General features: G+C 41.0%; 1 protein-coding gene across 1 annotated transcript in view; it reads left to right on the top strand.

Moving 5' to 3' along the window:
- The window catches only part of antxr1c (ANTXR cell adhesion molecule 1c), a 36,851-nt gene that overhangs the window by 7,579 nt on the left and 8,119 nt on the right, over window positions 1–21,153 (top strand). Inside the window, exons 2-17 of the mRNA XM_041029281.1 lie at window positions 3,897–3,968; window positions 5,438–5,509; window positions 6,274–6,355; window positions 6,486–6,516; window positions 6,597–6,670; window positions 6,780–6,848; window positions 7,684–7,764; window positions 8,539–8,599; window positions 9,594–9,692; window positions 9,982–10,051; window positions 14,345–14,423; window positions 17,030–17,125; window positions 17,384–17,422; window positions 18,747–18,845; window positions 18,964–19,131; window positions 20,592–20,672. Coding sequence (XP_040885215.1) covers window positions 3,897–3,968; window positions 5,438–5,509; window positions 6,274–6,355; window positions 6,486–6,516; window positions 6,597–6,670; window positions 6,780–6,848; window positions 7,684–7,764; window positions 8,539–8,599; window positions 9,594–9,692; window positions 9,982–10,051; window positions 14,345–14,423; window positions 17,030–17,125; window positions 17,384–17,422; window positions 18,747–18,845; window positions 18,964–19,131; window positions 20,592–20,672 — 1,273 coding nt within the window. The remainder of the gene's footprint in view (window positions 1–3,896; window positions 3,969–5,437; window positions 5,510–6,273; window positions 6,356–6,485; window positions 6,517–6,596; window positions 6,671–6,779; window positions 6,849–7,683; window positions 7,765–8,538; window positions 8,600–9,593; window positions 9,693–9,981; window positions 10,052–14,344; window positions 14,424–17,029; window positions 17,126–17,383; window positions 17,423–18,746; window positions 18,846–18,963; window positions 19,132–20,591; window positions 20,673–21,153) is intronic.

The following is a 21,153-nucleotide window of genomic DNA, read 5'->3' on the forward strand; positions in this document are numbered from 1 at the left end:
TTTGTCTGCCTGATTATTGCTTTGATTTGAAATGGCTTATAATGTTGTTTTAAATGGCTAATTCAAAATCTGGCAAACAGCTGGAAACCAGCAACACATTTTGGCAACAGTAACACTGATCAATGCTGTGGACCCAGTGAAAATAAGTGAAAATAAAAAAGTCATATAAATATATGTAACCGCACAGTGATTTAATCAGCAGTTTACTCCTTGTTTTGGTTGTCTGGTGGTGTTGGTGCTTGAGTCTGTTTTGACGTGTTTGCCAGCTGCTTTGGCTGAAGCAGACTGAACCAGGTCAGAGAGAAACTTGGACTTTTTAAGTTGGAGTTTTCATCGAGTCATTGCCATGTTTCCTCTGGCAGACAAGACTGCAGCAGTGCCAACAGATTTTTCACATTATCTCACTCCTACTCAGTTTACTGTAATCTCTACGATAAAGTTCTTTGTCTTCCCCTTGCTTTTTTCCTCCCTTTCTTCTGTTTCTTTTTCTCTCAGCCCTCAAATGGCAGAAATCCAGACACATGTTTTTTATCTTGCCCTGAGAATCTATCAATTGAGAAAACACTGTCGCCCAGCTTCAGCGATTTGCTATGACATAACTTCAAACTGCTGTTGGGCGCGATCACTTTGTCGGCAAATTATAACACCCCTCACTTCTCAAAACCTTTATTTTCTGTGTCCAAACCCCAAACCTCTGAACTTCAGGGCTCAGCTCAGACCATTAAAATTAGATCAAAGGATTGAGGGGGGAAAAAGGGCACCACATAAAATGTTTTCATCAAGAATCATAGAATAAAATGGCCCACTTCCTTTCCCAACGGTGTTTGAACAGGTGAGTGAAACTGCAAGCTAGGCCTCGGTCCCACGACTGCAGCCACCTCAGACAATCGAACTGTTCCAAGGCAAACAAGCCATTGTGGTTCAGAAATAAAGATAAGCAGCAGAAAACCAAAGGTGGGAGTCCTCAGATTCACCCTGATGTTAAATAAATACTCAGATAAATGATCCCCACACCTCTAAACCACTATTAGCTGCAGGAAAGTTTTACCAGACTTTATATTCTTTTTTTCCCCCTCCACTGTTGCTGTAATGGAACAATTTGCACAAGAAACTGGCTCCTGCCATTCCTTCAGGTTAGAGGCCGTCTCTGTGTGTGTGTGTGTGTTGCCTGTTCAGTCCTTGTGTGATTATTTCTGTTTACGCTGCACATTTTGCTGGACATCCAAGCTAAACACCCCCCCCCCCCTCCAATCCTCCACCTCAAGCTTTTCTCTTTTTTATTTTGGGAGGATTTTTTGTTTAGCTTGTAAGGTCTTGTCCTCTTTCTTTGCTCCGTCAGCCTCACAAGAATGTAATGTGATGTGGGGGGGAACAAGTCATGTCATCAGAGAAACAACGGCACTGAGAAAATGCTAGCATAGGATGTTTAGTTGGCCCACATTCTGTATCTGTCCAGACTAGATGAGGGAAAAAGTTAAAACTTATATAACATGTATATGTTATTTTGGACGCTTTATTGTGTTTGGAGTCGATACTCCAGCATGGGTGGCCCATGGGAACCCAAACCTGATCCTCAAGCCTCTGCAGTGTTAGTGCAAAGCTCTACTCATTTCTACAGAATTCTTGCTTCCTTTGTAGTAGCTTACCTACTTCTGGGCAATCAATCTGCTTGTTTTCTTTGGCTTTTTCAGCGCTGAAGTTTGAGTACGAGCTGAACTACGATGGCTACTGTTGCTCACGCTGATTTTCCTTGAAATACTTGTACCGGCAGAGTTATTGGTTGTTAGGAGTTTTGAAAGTCAGGTATCTCAGCATCTGCAAAAGAAATCACTTGAACTGAATAGATGACCAACTATATTAACCTCTTAAGGATAATATAATATCAAAAAAACTTGTTTATTGGCGTCTGCAAGGATTAAAAAAACATTGTCCAATTTGTGTACATTCAGTCTCCCAAACCGGAGTCTGGTTTGGCAGGATAAAAAAGCCTTGAGTGACTGAGGCATGATGGGAAAGCCCCTCATATTCCCTGGCTATGTCTACCCCAACATCTCCTGCCCTCAGAAAAAAAAAACCCTCTCAAGTGTGGACAAATAATTACCCCTCCTCTGCCAAGCAACAACACAAAAATACCAAGGGGTATAACCTCAGCAACACTCAATAGCAGACAAATAACATGAGTCACCATTCATTTCCATTTTAAGTTTTGGCCATGTAGCTGGTGCTGTTTTTCCAAAGCAACTCAAAGAGTAAATCTAAGTTGACTCCTTCATCTTTAAATGTACAGAAAACAAAGATTGGTTGTCGTAATCTGATTTGTTGAACAAATGTTTTCTCATCGACCCACAGGGTGGAAAACTCAAACGTGAGAAATGGTTCTCTCTGTTTGTTGCGTCTCGCTGTGATAGTCTGGTTTGCTGGAAACTGATACAACTAAAAGGTAAACTAGGATAACAGAGTCACTGTTTAGTGAGTACTTGCCATCAATGAAGATATTTGCCTCCTATGTCCTCAGTTGAAGAATTTCTGAGTTGTTTTATGTAAAACTTTAACTTTTAAAATGATTTACTGTTTAATATCACTAATTAAAGTGCCTTCTTGAAGTCAACAATAAAGGTAGAGACTTAGAAAGGCTTCATAAATTTTATCTCTTCAATAAATCCAGCTAATCCCTGTGGATAAAAATTGGTGTTGACCTTCTGTTCCACACAAAGAAACAGCAACACATCAGCACTGGCCAGTTCTAGTGTGTCTAATGCCATTACATCAGTTAGTCAGCACCTAGAATAACATTTAGTCTGCCTTGCTCTTTATTCTAAGTAAGCTTCCTCCTCTAAACAGGCCTCTAGTTTTACCACGGTCAATTAGCTCATTTCCCATGTGTCATCTCTCTGGCTCACTCGTTAGCTAACAGATGACCTGCTGACTGGTCACATCATGCCAGAAGCCCTCTCCCCTAATGCTCACACTTAATAAAATTGCTACAAATACACACAGACACTCACACACACACACACACGCAGTCTACTCAGAGGAAATGAAAGCAGCAGGACGTTCCCCTGGGGAGACCAGGACCTGTTTCCTCAGCCTTCAGGGTCTCATTCAGGATCCAGAGGGGTGCTAAATTACACACCAGACCACGCCACCAGCCTCTTTTATCTCACCAGTGCATTACTGGCCCCTAATGCATAGTGCAGGCTAATTGTTTTAAGTTATTCCCTCAGTGGTGTTTATGATACATAAACAGGAAGGTCCATGCTCTTTAAGAAATTAAATATTATTTCCTCCAAGGTTTTCTAACAGAAAAAGGATGGTTTAACTATCTGCTGCTGGCCAGACAGATAAATAGCATGCAAGCCCTGGAGCATAGCTACAGAACAAAAGTAATACTCCTTCTATCAAATAAACAAAAGACAAGTCTTTTTGTTACACATAGTTGTGATAGATACTAAAGTTGCTCTAATAAGTTAAACAGTTGTGCTCTGCCCAGTGCACATGCTGCTTGTTCTTCATGTTGCGGAGCTAATGACTTTACCCCCTGTCGTTCTTGGCTTACAAAGCTGTATTTTTCTTGTTTTACTGCTCTACCATATGGAGATCAGTGTGCGTCTGAAAAATAGCTTAGGCTTTGGTATTTGGTTTGAGTTCTTGCTGAACAAATCATTTGCAACTCACGGATACACACAGAAATGATAATTTACAGCGGCTATCTGTTCTATCTTCCAACCATGCTTTTACAGCCGTGGACTAATGTTAGCTGTGCTGCTTTTAACTGTGTAACTATGTGATTGTATTTGCATCCAGGGCTGTTGTGCACAACTTGTAACTTGATTCAATTTGTTTCAGGGATGTTGAGATGTTTTATTTTAATGGTTTTCCCTTTTTCCTTGTCTTAGGTCTGGCAGTGTGAAGAATCACTGGGAGGAAATCTACTACTTTGTGGAGAATTTAGCTGAGAAATTCAAAAGGTAAGAGCATAAACACGTATGTAAACATACATGGTAAGACGATTAACCCATCAAATATTCTATCTAACTATGGAACTACATAGGTGGACTGTATACTGGGACACTGGAAAGGAAATTTCACAAATGGACTGCAAGTCTCTAGACACTAAACAGCCTTGTTGCCTCCGTACTCGACTTCCTGGAGCCCCGAGATGTAGATCACTGAAGAGAAAGCCACACTTAGCACACCAGTCACCCTGGTAAAGCAAAATAAAATCTGTCCCTGCAGCTACAACTGGCCATATGCTAAGTCGCTCAGCATCCAGGCTCTCTGCAGTAGCTGGGCTGATGTCTGGGGGCAGTGGGGTTACCAGCAGTGACTACAGGCTGGAAGGTCTTAATGTATATGACCATTCTGGGTTTAACGACCTCTTTAGACTGAGAGGAGGGCAAAGTGTCTATAGCTAAAATGTATTTGAGCAACAACTGAACCACTAAAAACTGCAAAAACTGCATTTTAACGCATCGCAGCACTAGAAAAGTAAGTGTGGAATAAAACGCAGTATTTCAACAAACGGCTGCATCTGTCCCTCAGCTCGTGGGTGGCTTTGTTTTGTGTCCCTATTGTCACAGCACCTGTAGCTTTGCGGTTCAGCCAAAACAAACCACCAAGCCCTCGTCAAAGTTTCAGGGTGAAACAAACATGACAAAGTTTTAAACAGCTCAGATCTGCATCGACTCATTTTCTCCCACAAACAAAACGCTTTTCACTTCAGATAGTTCAGCATGCGTGCGTGTACGTGTTTACATGTATGTAATTTTTTTCTAAATATAGTTTTTCACCAGTAAACAACAACAAACTGTCACATCTGAGGATTGTGTGACGTAGTTTGAATGTCAGCTGAGACACTGTCACGCACAGGGGGCAAAAAACCCTGATACAAACCCATGCATGGTTTCTCTTTGTGCTTTAAAGTGTTGGGCTGCATTCAAAACAACAAAATAATTCATGCACAGACTGTTGGAGTGACCTCAGAGGAAGTGAGGTAATTTATCCTCAATGAGATATTCATTGTTTAAATAAAAGGACTCTCACTTTGTTCATTTTAATCCTGGCATGAAACTAAAGGAAATGATGGGTTACTGCCAGTTATTTTATGATGCTGAAGGAAAACAATATGTTGCTTTCGAAGTATTTTTTGCAACCAAGTATTGACGCAACCGAAATTATTAATCTCAGATGATGTAAAAATGTTTGTATCATTGACATTACATGTTGTGCAAGGTGGGTGATCGCCAACCAGCAGCCAAATGCTGTTGAATTTGTCTTTTGCATCAGTTTATGGCAAGTATGAGCAACTGGTTACATCAATAACTGCTGGGGATTTCTGTACAACACTCAAAAAAAACAAAACAAAACCTGAAAACAGTTGTCGGTTGAATATTAGGTGTGCTGATGTCCCCCCCCCCCACTGTTTTTCCTGTTCCAGTCCAATGCTGAGGATGTCCTTCATAACATTCTCCTCCAGAGCATCCACCATCATGAAACTGACAGAAAAGAGGTAAATTAAGTTACAGTCTCTTGATTAATATCATTCATTTACACAGCCATTTAACGTAATGAAACTGTAACTGCCACTGACGGACCTAAGCTAAATCTGTGCTCTAAATAAATGTTATTCTAACATGGAGAAACAATCAGCCTTAAAGTAAACTCAAACCAGAGTGAAAGCAGATGCTCTCTAAGCTGACATGAAGCTGAAAATGAGCCCGTGTCATCATGTGACTATTGTTACGTGAATCTCAGTGTTATTTTGTGCTAGAGTTTTGTGTGTGTGAGGTGAAACTCTCTATTGACAACTATTGCATAAGCTGAGATTCAATTTCCAGGAAAGAGGGGAAAAAAAAAAAGTTAATGATGAGTTTAAAAAAAAGTTATGATAGACGAGTTGTTTTTCAGTTTTGGGATTTTTATTCAATCCTCAAACATCTATTGAAATGGAAGCAGGGGCCCCAACCAGACACTGTTTTGTGTGAGAGGTCACAAGCCAAAAAGACTGGGATCCTCTAGCTTAAACTTTAGCAATACATGTTTAACAAAGGTGTATCTTATCTTATCTGTATCTTACATAGAATTTCATTCATTTATCATATGTTTTTAAAGCAAAATCTGTGAAGTAATATTGGTACCACATACCAAGTACCTCAGAATTATACTTCACTACAGTGCTTGAGTTAACCTGACAAATATGTGAGAGAAAGGACAAAATTGCAGGTTAAAATGTGTCTTCACCGGAATCTATTCTGCCGTGTCTCCTCTTTGCAGAGTGGACATCAGAAAGGGACTGAATGCTCTGAAGAGGGAGATTCCAGGTGGAGACACATTCATGCACCTTGGATTGCAGAGGGTATATCTTTGTTGTTTTTATGATATGTTTTAAGCGAAAAGCAAATTAGAGTTCAGTGAATTAATTGTTTCAATCTGAAACTTTGGTATTTCCTGACAATCTGACCCTGAAAATATCTTCGTATTTAAAGGCTAATGAGCAGATACAACGCGAGAACTTTGGTAAGCATGAAATGACTCTTCTCTTTGTAACTTCAGGCTCAATTGCATTATGTTGAAGTTGATGAAGTTTTTTTTTTCAGGCACAGCCAGTGTGATCATTGCACTGACAGATGGAGAGCTACAGGAGCATCAGCTCATCACTGCACAGCAAGAGGTAGCAGCTTCAAACAAAGCTGAAGGGACGGGGTTGCTTTTGAAGCAGGGAGACTCTCATTACTTGATTTCTGAAAAATAACAGATTTATTCCCTCTTTCTAACAACAGGCAGAGAGAGCTAGGTCTCTGGGAGCAATTGTGTACTGTGTCGGTGTCAAAGACTTCAATGAGACACAGGTAATACACATTCCAATGCAACAAATCTGTGCTACATTTAACTGGTTAACATATATATATCCCATACATGTCATGCATCTGTTTTGAAATCAAAATAACACCCTAAACTTCACTGTAATTGTCTTTAAAACCTACGAGCCAGTTACAGTTACCATGCATGTGCTTTACCGCATATGCTCAGGAATCTCGAGCTGCATCCAAAATGCTGTTACCTCCATGTTGCACACTGTAGTGTGTATTCAATGGTCCCTGAGCAATTTGGCTAACCCATAATTTAAAATTTCCTGAAAACCAATTCAAGTGTTTTCTAACTCTGAGCTGCCTCTAAGGCCTCTCAGATGCCAACACGCTAGACTGGACTGGAGACGTGTCTGTAACTTGAATAATCCTGATCAGGTTGCTGTGTATAATGTGACGGACGTTTGAGAGCTAAGCGATTGATTGACCTTCAGTAACCAGGCACAGTTGGCTTCAGCCAGCTTCCTCAAATTTAGTGAAAACCCCATTTGATTAACCATAAATTGACCCATTATCTGATTGTGAATAATGTGTGATTAGAAATGTGACAAGGGTGTGAATGAGAGAGTTCATACCCTCTTAGAACCACCTGTATATTTAAGGCCAATTTGTGCTTGTTATGATAATATCACATTTCAGCCAGTCAGTGAACTGAATGCTGGGGAGATCACTCACCTACTATAGTATCAGAACACCAGAATTAGCTCATTCACTGGTCATATTTTTGAGAACTGATTCTTCTTTAATTATTCTCTTTTAATTACTTAATTTTATCCCCTTCGTTCCTCCATCCACGCCTCTGTCTCTCTTCCTATAGCTGGCTACTATTGCAGACACCATCGAGCATGTGTTTCCTGTCCTGGGTGGCTTCCACGCCCTCCGGGGAGTCATTGATTCGGTAAATAAACACTTCTCTGTGCAGGGAAACCGTCCTGCAGCTAAATCTGACAAACATGACAGTTGTGCAGACTTCGTCCACATTCACATATTCAACTTGAGTGTGCTCTGTGTCAGAGGAATTAACCTTTACTTCCTATTTGGACATTGAAGAACAGACTTCAGTCAAAAGTACAAATACACACGCTTGCAGTTCTACAGTGCTGGTGCATGAAGTGTACATTTTAAAACAGTATGCTTTCAACTTAAACATTACAAGAGAAAAAGCTTTAAGAGTTAGGACCATCCAGTGTGTTTGGCGAACGTGTGCTATCTCAGGGACTGCTGGCTTAAGTGGCTGGAGTGTAAACTTCTCCTCATCCACTAAAGAGCCGGACAGAGCTGCAGAACCTTAACTCTGACAGCTTCTACACAGAGGGTCAAAGCTGTTTGAAAAGGCTTTAAAAAAAAAAAGAAAAAGAAAAAAAGACACCGCCCTTTAACACCACCCTCTAAACTTGCGCATCGCTTTGGGAGAAGGAGAAATCCAAAGCTCTTCAAGTCTACTGTGTCCAGTTAAAGTTGCGTAGCTATGACTGGAAAGTCACTGTTCATAGGAGGGGTCAGCAAACAGTTTGCATGAGCCCTAGAACATTTCAGTGAGCTGCTGACTCCTTTTCAACTCCCGTTTTTTTTGTTACAGTAAAATTTAACATACCTGTCTGTGAAAGCAGATTGTTATCAGTGCTGAGAGCAGAAGGTTGATATCTTTCTATTCTCTTCATTTCCCCTGCAGATCATCAAGAAATCCTGCATTGAAATTTTGGCAGCAGAGCCCTCCAGTGTGTGCGCAGGAGGTGATAAGCTAGAAACACACACTCACACCCACACACACAAACTGAACTCAGTCCCTCCTGAGTCACTGACACAGATGCCAGCCCGCCATCATTTCTGAAAGTGTGTTAATTTCATCACTGGGTGCCTCGTTTCTCCTTCTCTCACTTCACTAACGACAATCCCAGACTGAAAAATGACCATGAATCTGCATCCAGGTCATTTACAGGAAATCTGTTGGGACAGGGCACCGCAGTGGGAATAATATCACAGGGTCTCATTAAAAGGGATTAACCGTGAGAGAGCAACGGTGGTGAGATTGGCTGCAGCTGAAATATAAAATAGACAACATCCTTTAGTGTCCCGCCAAGAAAAAGATTATGACAGTTAAAGCAACATTAAACAGACATTAAAAGGCACAAATGAACAGATAAAAGCAGGGGTTGATTAAACGTTTTTGGCAAAAAGCTAAAAGGCTTCTACTGTTTTTCTCATCTGCTTTTGCTTTTTATTAGGCAGTGAATTACTTATACCCTTTAAAAGGGAAAGTATTTCACTTGAAACTGAATAGTATCTACTGGCCTTAAGTTACAGCGAGTGCTGAACTGTTCAGCTAAGTCCTGCAGGTTCTGTTCGACCTCTGTACATCCACAGCTGGTATCAGAGTATTTTCCCTGTGGTACATACAACACTGCAACTATTTAAATTCATGTCCAGAAATTACAAGCGGCTGAATTCTGGGGTGGGAACGATGACTTTGTTAAATTTTGATATTTTGCTTATTCAGATTCTTTCCACCCAATTACAAACAAATTAGCTCTCATAAACTGAAGTCACATGACTAATTTGTTCAGTTAACATAGTTTTGGCAGCTTACAGTCCTTCTAGCCATGCTGGTTGTGAAATGTAACGGTGTAGTCTTGAACATGAAAATGAGCTTCGTGTACAATACATACGATATCAGATGCCTGCTAAGTGTTTGCAATATAATAATGTCAATGTTTGTTGTGCAACCAGAGTCTTTCCAAGTGGTGGTGAGAGGAAACGGTTTCCTCCACGCCAGAAACATCAACCAGGTGCTCTGCAGCTTCAAAATCAACGAGACCATTACAGTCAGTGAGTAGATCCACGCTTTTATAGTAGGGTTTATGGTAATCTTGTCTTTATCTTCAGTTTTTGAACCTGTGTTTTCCTCTTTGGAACGTGTGGGACTGCACAAAATGACCATACGACAGTCCCCTAACAACACAATATATTTGCAATGTGGATCCTGAAAAGCAGATTTTCACTAAAAGAAGAAACTTCTATAGCCTATTGATCAATGACAGTATTGATCAAACTCAATTTGTTTCACCCCTGCAAGTACCTACAGTACATTCATCAAAATTCTGTCTCTGTCTCCTAGATGAAAAGCCGGCTGGAGTAGAAAACACATTCTTACTGTGCCCAGCTCCTGTCATCGATGAAGTTGGGAAGTAAGTGCCTCTTTTTAAACGACTTCATGATAATTTCATTGGTTCTCATTTAATCCCCTTTAAACTGCCTCAGGTGAAAGTGCTTACATTTCACACCAAGTGGCATCCACGTGAATCTCAAAGCACGTTCTTTGCCTCAAATACAGAAAAACACATGTATGCATACACGTGTCTATGTGCACAGACCATAAGAAGCCTGCCATACATTATCCCTATCCATGGCTGCATTCCTCTTTTGTAGATCCCAGTACAGCTTAGCAAAATATAAGGGGCTCTGTGGCCACGCCAGCACGTGTGGTGCTAAACCCCTCATGCATTTGTCCTGCTTCTGTCCTGAATTACAACTGAAGAGTGAAAACACTTGCTGAAGCTTCCATGCAGAAAGCCAAGACTAGAAAGCGACAAATCTAATGTGACTCTGCTGATGATTTGCCAAACAAATCTTTGTTTTTAATGCCTGATAACAAAAAAGAAAGCAGAGTGTTATATTTTCATTGGCTCTTACTCTGTCTTACAGTAGGAAAGTGGGCCACCTGTTAAGCATGAATATGACACAGTTAGCGGCTCTCTGGTGAGCATAGTGGAGAATTTAGTAACTAAAGAGCCAAATATTTCCCTGAGGAGGAAGGTGGAAACCAAAACAGAGCTAAAAAAGCGAGTCACTATTGGACTTGCATTTGGAAGGTGGTCAGAAATGTGACTCCAAAGGAATGTTAATGTTGTTCCCTGTCTGCATAAATAAGCAACTGTTTGCCAACATGTTCCCCATGAGAACTTTATAAGGTGCACAATATGTCAGTGTTCAGTGTTTCGCTTAGGTGGATAAAATAAACCTAATAATGAAACTTTAAAGCCTTTCATTCTACTGTTAACTACAGTGATAAATGTGCTGGATACAACAATACAACAGTTCCTGTGCCCTCTGCATGATGATCCATATGCAAGAACCTGATTCATGGTGACACTCATATCACAGGTCCTTGTCTTGTCAGCAGTTAATGGAGACAGTATGAAACATTTGATGACATTTGCACAAAAAATCCAGTTTGTTGTAATCACGTCAGTGTTTTCATGTTTGCGGGGGAAAAAAAAAAAAAGGAGGAAGGTGACAGGTTGTGAAAACTAAGACTACTGAGGTTAGTTCACACGAACACTCACCACATGACGGTCACACAATTTTCTGGTGTAACCCCAGCAGCAGCCAGAACTGCTCCTCATCAGTTGACCGTATTCTCCTTTTAGAGCCCGACCGTGTTCCAACATCAACAACCCGCAAACCTCTCTAACCTAAGTCTTTATGGGAAGAAAAGTACACCAGGCCACAGAATATACGCTTCAGAGGACGGTGGTTAAAGACTTTAAACACACTGAGAGACAAAGAATGGAGGGGAGGTCCAGTCTTTCTTTGCACACTGTCTTGACCTTTTAAGGGGACGTGTAATTATGATAGAAATTCCTTCATTTTATTGTCCCACAGAAGTTGTAAGTCACATTTACAGTTAATATTTGCACTGGCCGTGGTGTGGGAAAGAGAGAGAGATGGATTTGAACTGCTGGGGTGAAAGATTTGCAACCTGGACAGATGACGTGCACTCTGAAGCTTTAATCAACACCTTGGCAGAGAGGTGTAAAAACTAAGGGTACGTCGTGTGGCTCGTAAATATCCCACTGAGTCAGTTCATTTCTGCCTTTGTATGTTTTTGCTGTTCTTGCCTGAAACTTTCCATCGCTTTACGCTCGAACACTTAACCTCCTGACTCTCTGATCCCACACTTATCTCCCCCTCCCTCTTTCTCTCCACCACTGTCTTTACTTTTGGTGCCACGGTGGCTCTTTTCACCGCCTCGCCGGTGGTTTTCCAGCACGCCCCCACCCATGCCTGTCTACTTGCCCATCTGTTCATTTTTCTCTCTATCTGTCATTTATTTATCTTTGTCATGCTGAACCTCCCTCTTTCATCCCCCGTCAGTCTTCCACTCTCTTTCAGCTGTCTCCTTGTCTAGTTTTTTGCTGATCAAAGCTGTGTAGCAGCTACCCTGGTCTTTCAAGTGTGTGGCCATGTGTGTTTGCATGCAGCCTGATTCTCGGCAGGGCGGAACAAAAAAGAAAAAGCCTTTCAGAGAGTGTTTAAACTGCTCCACTGAAATCCAGACCAATGAAGTTGGGTTTTGGCTGATTAACATCCCTAAACAGTGAATTATATTTGGTATTTGAGAATGATGTTGTCCCTTTGCTCAAAACCCAACCTGTCTTGAAATGAAATTGGTCTTTCTGCCTCTTCTACCAATATTTTTTTTCATGTATAATTGAATGTGGTGTAAAATATGAGCTCTAGAAGGAAGACTTTGCCCTTTTATTCTGAGACTCTGATGCCCAAATCTGGCATCCTACAGTTGACATTTTAGACTGACTAAATATATCCAGCTGGAAACATCTGGACATGACATAATGCGTCCAGGCTATGTAAAGGCACTTGTTGAAGTGCTGTAATGTAGGTTTTTCTTTTAAGGCAGGGTGACACACACACCACCTAATGAGTGGCAGATGACTGTCTGTCTGTGCTATCTTTCTCAAGTGTGTAAATGTGTGTGTGTTGATGTTTGAACCGTCTGCCCTGTCTGTTTCATTTCCTTGCTGAAGAGCTGTCTGACACAGCGCTGTACAAAAAACATTTCCTGCCTGCTGCTTTGTTTCTCCTCCACATCCTCAAATTCACACTGGTCAGTTTTCTTGTCATTGTTTCCTCTCATAACCCTTTCTCTTCTTTTAATCATCAATAAAAATCAAATTAATTAAGTTAATTGACCATAGTAAACTACACCCACACTGGATTATTGCTTCCAGAACAAGCTGAATGAACAGCTGAGCAGAAAATACATATTTAAAAATAGAACCTAAAATGAAAAAAAAAAAAAAACAACTTGTGTTTTATAACTTCTACCCTCCGTCTGCCACCGAGACTGACAAGGATTTATGCCATTTACATGAAACTCTGTCCATAGTTGTCTAAACCTAAAACCTATTTGTGCAGTTTTAGTGTATTCTGGCACATTTACACTGCTGTGGTCACACTCTAACCACACATCAAAAACATGAACATAAACCGACACCTCTTTAGCTCTAAGATTGTCTTGACGTTTCAGTCCTTCAGTAGACAGCTGTTTGTTTTCAGGCACAAATGCTGTTGATCATGAACTTCACCCACTAACCCAACTTTTCTTTCTCTCTCTCTCTCTCCACTCTTTTTTTTTTTTTTTTAAAGCCAGACATCTCTGTGAGTCAAAGACAGAGTAAAGACAGGTTTATCGGTCACATCGCCTGCTTTCCATCTGTCAGAGCTCATTCACATCCACCTGGTCCTTGACCAAATAAGAACTGAAGGGGCAGGGATGTGGAGGGGGGAGGAGGGGGGGAGGTTAGAAAGCATGCCTTTCATCCACATGTTTTTAAGAACAGGACTGCACATGAAATTCTCAGAATTGTTTTTCACCCAGTCGGACGAGGAAGGGATTCAGCCCATCAAGAAAAGCTCCAAAAACTGCAAGAGCTACACACAGAGATCACAGAACGGACAGATGTTAGAGATTGTTCTCATTCCCCAGAGTGCGATTAGTATGGTGTCATGTCACAAACATACAAAAACACAATCTGAACATAGCTTAATATAGTTTCCATTATGATCCAATCCATCTATCCTTCACTGGCCTCCGTGCCTTCTGTGTTGCTCACTGGGTCACAAGATGACACCTACAGCTTTTTTTTTTTTTTCCCCCACTTTGTTTTTAACCACAATGAAAAACTTTTGAGTCAGGTCATTTGAGTTGCTCAATCACAAGTGAAGCAGGGATCGTAAACAAAAAGTCACAAGATTCACCGAACAGCTCATTTACTGGACGGAGATTTGTTGATGTCTTTCTGCCAGGTCAGAGAATATGGCAGCTGCAAAGAGTCAAAACTAATCTGATGCCAGCTTCTGTATCTTTAGAAGAAAGAATCAGCCTAAACATCGCTTTGTTCTTAGCTTGAAAATCTGGCTCACAATCTTGTGTGTTTGTTTCCAAATGACAGTTTCATACCAAACGAACAAGCCCACGGTTTGCAGGAGGTCTGGTGACATAATCTGTTGTGAACTCGAGTTCAAATGACATTGTTTTCATCCAACACGCTGAGCTTAAGGAGGAAATGCTTCAGACTAAACTGATCCAAACATGCTTAGTGTCAGCTAACAGTGTTACATCCCATCACTGAGATGCTCACTTGTCTTGTGTGTGTGTGTCTGTTGTTGTGTTTCAGGGTGATTTATCTCCAAGTGAGTATGAATGACGGTCTGTCCTTCATCAGCAGCAATGTGCACATCACCACCACAGAGTGTGTAAGTGGCAGCTTCTCATACTGTCCCCCACTGACGCATTTAATCTGCAGACAATCTTTCAATCTGATCAAAATCAAAAACTGAACAACTTCTTATTATGTATAGGTATAGAGGTTTTTCAACTTCAAAGATGAAATCAGGGATTTACTCTTGAGATTTTAGAAGGTTTTGTAATATATTAAAATCTCCTCTAGTATTGCATGTGGTTTCCAGTGGCTTCTTCCTCTTTCTGCCTCTCTTCAACCTCCATCTCTGACTAACTGTTCCTAGAGGCCTGTTGTTTTCCTCTCTGCAGTGAGTTTCCCTACCTCCTTTATCTCTTTCATCTTCCCTTTCTCAGTTTTGTTATTTTCCCCATTTTCTTTTTTTTTTCGGAAGCCAAACCACAGGGGTTTGTAGTAGTGTTCCACCCAGAAAAAGACCATCTGAACCCCCTGAGGTGGCAGGAGACATTAGGTTAGAGAAGCAAGTTCATGACCGTGAAGCCGCCGTGCTCAAATCTCAACATTTTGGTCATGCAAGCGAAAAGAGAAGCGTCCTGTAACAGCCGCCACTGAAGTGCCCTTGTGCAAACCATTTACCCCTCTGCTGGAGCTGCTCAGTGGTGCACTTGGAGACTCCTATAGGCCCCAGGTGTGTGACTGTATATAACTGTGTCAGCGTGAAGCAGGGTGGAGCTTCACAGACTTAAAAAACCAAGATTAAACTAGATGCAATTTAAGACAATTTAAAGCAATTTAACAAAATAAAATACGTATGTTGGAACATATGGGCCAGGCCCACAGCAGAATCCCACCCAGCCAAAAAGAAATATGCTCTTTGAAGCTGTTTTCGCTCAGTCCATGTGACATCACATCCATGAAAACACTGTGGTTTCAAACTGCTGTGTTGTGGTTAGTGATGTACAGAGCTCAATTAGACATACCATTGCAATTAGCCGCTTCTCGCCACTAAACTAAACCATATAGGCTGAAGTCACACCAGGCTTTAAGAAGGCACGACAAGTTGCTAAGTCTTACAATAAACAGCATGCAAGCTAAAGCTGAAGTCTATGGATAAATCAAGGTTGAGAAAAAAAAAAATTCATAAACTCAGTGAACCCATGCAATTTCTCTCCAAAGTTCCGCACTGAGGGGTTTCGACCATTGTAGTTTTCCCACGAAATAGCATGGCGAAACACACACACACGCACGCTTCATATGTGCAAAAGTGGCAAAATGCAGATGTGGCCACTGATGAAATTTTCTGCATTGTTTTCTAAACCATTACCTCACAAAATTTGCTAACTTGCTGATTGGGAGATTTCTGAGAATAGTAATTTTGCTCCTGTGATGTGCCTTCTGCGTCGGACCCCACTGCCGAGTTCAGACAAATCCCCCCATGGCTTTGCCACAAGATAGATAGGGGAAAGTCTAACCACATGTGATCCTCATCTGTGGTCTGTAATGGGAACCATGTTTGGCTCAGAGACGCCTGTCTCGCTTAAAGTGAGCAACGTCAACTGATGGATTCATTCAGGGATCACACAAACTTACACAGACCACTGTCATCGAGAAAAATAAAAACAAATATGAACACTGACATTACTGATGGCAAGGAAATCAGTCTGCAGGCTTCTATCATAGCACTATGATTATACTGTTATCACTACTACTGCTGCTGCAAGCACTGTACTTCTACTGCTACCTCTATTGAATTTATTGCTACCAGAACTATGGCTGTTACTATGACTAATGGTAGCACTACATGTGAGTGCTACTGCGTCTGTTCCTGCTACAGTTACTGTTACGTCTACAGTACAAATACTGTTAGTTCTCCCAGTGTTGAAAAAAGGACTCACTGAAAAAAGGATCTTTTGCTAAAGTAAGAAAAGCAGTAATACCACAGTATAGAAACACGTGAAAGTTATGCATTCGGAATTTTACTTAACTGCACAGCAGAATTAGCATCAAAATACTTAAAGGACAATAAATGCGCTTAAAAATACACTTAAAGTACAACCCCCCTTCCAAAAACTTCCAGACAGTGTAAAACAAAACACTGTGATAATTTTGGTAAAAATAACACCTGTTGGAAACATTTCATAGGTAAAAGGTGATAATATTATGACTGGGTATGAAAGGAGCACCTTCAAAGAGCTGAGATGCTCACAAGCAAAGATGTGTCAGGGTTTGTGAAAAACTATTTGGACAAAGAACAAAGTGTCTCAATACACAACTGCAAATAGCTGAGGGATTTCACCATCTACAGTCCACAGTATCATCAAATGATTCAGAGCATCTGGAGAAATCAATCGAAAACAATCACTGAATGCACATGACCTTTGATCCCTCAGGTGGCACAGCATGAAAAACTGACCTGATTGTATAAATGACATTATTACATCAAATAAATGTACCACAGCAAATATTATAAAATAACAATATTGGCCCCTGCAATGCAGTGGAGTAAAAGTTTAAAGACCTCAGAACTGTTCTTAAATAATTCTGTTTAAGTATATGAGCCAGTGTACTCTCCATCAGTGACTTCTACTATTTCTGGTGATACTGTCAGCCTCAGTGATGTGGTAGTAATGTACAACTGTCGTGTGTGTGTGTTCTCACCAGTTTGATGGCACCATTCTCCTCATCACCTTGCTGGTGTTGTTCCTTCTGCTGGCCCTGCTCTTCATGTGGTGGTTCTGGCCTCTCTGCTGCACTGTGGTAAGAAACAAAAACTACATTCAGGAAGTCGTCAACCTTAAATTATTAAGAGCTTCAAAGAGGGTTTGTCTAAAACTCCAAAGGTCCTATAAGCACCTTATGGGGTCAAAAAAAAAACATTACAAATCTTGATAGTTCTTTTGAGAGCTGCCAGTTTGTGTTGGCAACATGATTAATGTGTTTGTGACAAGCTAAACAATACCTGGTGTTTGCAGCTAACATAACAGTGAACATGTCATGAGTCTTATTGTTTTACAGGTGATCAAAGAACCACCTCCCCCACCTCCACCAGAGCCTGTGAGTTAAAACACACACACACATATTGACAAACATTCTTTATTTAAGGGGCACTTCTCTAAACAATTACAAAAAATTCTTCACACAATGCAACAACTTCAAAACAAACATCATAAAATAATTTCAGAGTAATAAGCAAATAAAAAAAAAAAACAATTAGTGTCACCAGTTAAAGCAGTCAGTAAAACTCTGGAAAAACTCTCTGATAATACAAAAGAAAAAAAGACCATGAAGGTATTTACACTTCGACAGTGTAACAGTTCAATTATTTCTAAACTTTTTCTGAAATTTATAAACTTACAGTCAAGCTGGAGGACAATATGGCTGAACAGAATCCAGGTACGAGGGAAACAAACTATTTGCCACTGCCAGGGCACTGCCGTTCTATCTGGTTATAGAAAAACGATATTCTTTTTTCTGAACAGGTACCAGAAGAAACATTTTCTCTTATCAGGGAGCAGCATAGTCTACGTCCAGTAGCAAGTGTCCCTGTTGGAGTGAAGTGGTTGAACACAAAATAAAAACGTACGCGGCTGGGGTTTACTGTCTCTATTTGTTTGGGTGGGTGATTTGCTAGCATCAACGGTGTGTGTTGAATTTAAGTGACACTTCAAACTCGAAATACTCCGGTGATTTAACTTTGTTAAATTTAACTTTGCAGTGTTTACAAACAACTTTGGTTCTACCAACTCCGCCGTCTGGAAGAGATTTAAAATGAAAATAAGAGTTTGGTACCTTCGTCCATTTTCTGGCCAGTTTTCTTCTGTTCCGGCTCACGTGAGCCCTGCGGCAGTCTTAGGCCCACCCCAAACGCTCTCATTCGTTGAGCCGCGTGATGTCACTCATCCCAAGCCAATACTGATCACCATCCCACCTCACCTGTGACCTATTGTTTGTCTGTATGTGTATTCTATAGCGCAAGTGAGCAACGATTAAAAATATATAATAATAATAAAAACAAAAAAAACAATAAGAATAATAAACTGCGTTAATGCGCGATAAAATAATTGTCGGTGTTAACTAATTAATGCGTTAACGCGATAATAACGCGGCTAGAGGAGATGAAGCTGTGTATAACGGTCTCTGTGTTTTTGAAAGATAAACTAGATCGGAGATAAACTAGATTGTAACCCAGTGTCACATTAATGATCACAACTAAACAAATGACATCACTTTTGCAAGACCATCCAGCAGTATAGAAAAATGGGTATGAAAAGCCATGACTACATTTATTTAATTTTGGAACTTTTGGTGAATCTGTATGTTGGAAAGTGTATCGGAGAGGAAAAAAAGTATGTTTTCTGTGTCATTATTTGTGCTTTAGGAGTCAGATGATGAAGATGGCCTGCCTAAGAAGAAATGGCCCACTGTGGATGCTTCATATTATGGGGGAAGAGGGATTGGAGGAATCAAGAGGATGGAGGTGATAGAGATAGAGAGACGTGCACAATGCTAAAAGACAGTTGTTAAATCTACATCCCAAAAAGCTCATCCCCTGCTTCTATTTCATTGTATATTCACCTATTGTTGGCCGCCTGTAGGTGCGCTGGGGAGGAAAGGGTTCGACTGAGGAGGGGGCCAAGCTGGAGAAGCCGAAGAACGCTGTGGTGAAAATGCCAGAGCAGGAGTACGAACCCTTCGAGCCCAAACCCAAGAAACCTCAGAACAAGAAGCCACCTCAAGCCCGGAAGTGGTACACACCCATCCGGGTAAACACAGCCTCAGTTTCCCTCAGAACCAGCAGACAATGGGGCACTGTAGTGTTAAAAATAACAGCATCCCACTACCCACATATCGTGATTTTTCTATAGATACATAACATAACAGCATTAACTGACTTAGGCAGAGAAGCTAAAGAAGAATATCCAAGCAGGCAAAACTTTAAACTAAAAAAAAAAAAAAAACGCACACCAGCTTTTCAGGAATTCAAAAATCTGCCTTGTTTACAGTTTGACCGCTGTGCGTTTTTTTATTTCTGGCCTGCCGAGTTTCAAATAACTGAGGGTGGTAAAATTTTCTCAGCCCACAGAAGAGACTGAAATCCTTCAGCATGAAAAGCAGCACGAGAGGAGCTGCACAAGTTTTCACAACACAGCAGGGAGGAATAAAAGCCTGCTCTGGACATGTCTGTGTATAATTTGTTGCACAAGCACAAAATTCAACAACTGTCAATGTACACACATAACTAGTAATATAACATATACTGCAGACAGTCAGATTAGACTTGGCGTCAGTGCTGTTTGTGCTTCAATCCTACACCACAATACAGCTCTGTGTAGCAACGCTGGCCTTTTATACAGTAGCAGTACTGTTATCTGCGCACACTGCTACCTTATAACTTTAAAGACTGTACTTTAATATGCCACAGTGCTGCAGTGATTCACAGAGAAATTTCACTCCCTTCGTACATCCCAGTCATTGCAGGGAAAAGGTAAAGTTATATACTGACTAGTCTGCGAGTGTGTGCAGCTCTAAATTTCTACACCTGAAGATCTTTTGGTGTATTTTAAATTAGTTTAACATATTGCCCTCCTTCCTCTCCATTATGTGCCACTGAGGCGCAGGAGTCTTAGGGTACAAACAAATGCAGCATCACAACAGTGCTTTAACCTTTATGTAAGGAAGGAGAATTCCCCCATTAATCCATTCAATCCATCAGATTTTGGCTCAAAACTTTTGTCCTACAGCTTTATCAAAAGTTACATGAGCTCCAGTATCATCCTCATACAGTTCTCATTGAAACACATGTACCCTGGATCACTGTTATTACTGTTATTGCTGGGATCATCATCTCTTTCCTGTGTATTAGAAGTAAGCTCCTGCTCACTTGATAACTCTTCGGTTATAAGGAGTGAAGGGTTCATGCCTTCATGTATTAAGTTCATGAGAAATGGACAAAAATATAATTAGAAGTCCTCGTGATTGATCAGTGAGTAATAAAACTTCCTTGAGGAAGGAGCTGATCAGTACAATCAGCTGCTGTAATGTTTGTCTGGGGTTGAAACCTGCAGACTCTTGGTCTTGACTGAGAACCACAGACCAAATGTGTGCTGATACAGTAGAATCAGTATTAACAGGATTTTGTGAAGTTATGAATTGCAGTGTGGAAGAGTTTGGTGTCCAGATGTGGCCGGCTGTTAAATCCCTCCCTCTCTTCTGTCCTGTTCAGGGTAAACTGGATGCTATCTGGGCTCTGTTTCGCCGCGGGTACGACCAGGTCTCTCTGATGAGACCCCAGCCGGGGGATCATGTGAGTACCTCAGCGGTGCACTGTGGATGTATTTCATTTCATCAAATGCTTTCACCCACACCCAGTCTCGTTCGCTTTCCCCGTCTCCCATGTGTTTTGCCTCCAGTTCCTCCCTCCTGTGGTGTTTTACACCTGCAGTGACCCACAGCAGCACCCCCCATTTCCTCCTTTCTTTCCGCCTTCATACATCTGTCATGTTTTTCCCATATTCTTTTTATACGTCTTTTCTTGTTAAGCTCACGAAGTAATTGTGTGATAATCCTCTCTAGGCTGGAAAAAAAAAAAGTTGTCTGAGGGACAAAAAAACTATCCTGGCGGATCTTCAGCCTGAAAATGTTTCGTTCATCTGTAGGGATTACTCATCCAGCTCTCTCTCTCTCTCTCTGTTTCATTCACTCCTGGTGTTGCTGTGCTGGCTAACACCTCGGCTGGCCCTTCTCCATCCCATAGAGTCAGCCTCGTTCTCACACCTGCTTCACAT

Source organism: Toxotes jaculatrix, chromosome 21, assembly GCF_017976425.1.
Source record: "Toxotes jaculatrix isolate fToxJac2 chromosome 21, fToxJac2.pri, whole genome shotgun sequence".
NCBI classification, from domain to species: domain Eukaryota; kingdom Metazoa; phylum Chordata; class Actinopteri; family Toxotidae; genus Toxotes; species Toxotes jaculatrix.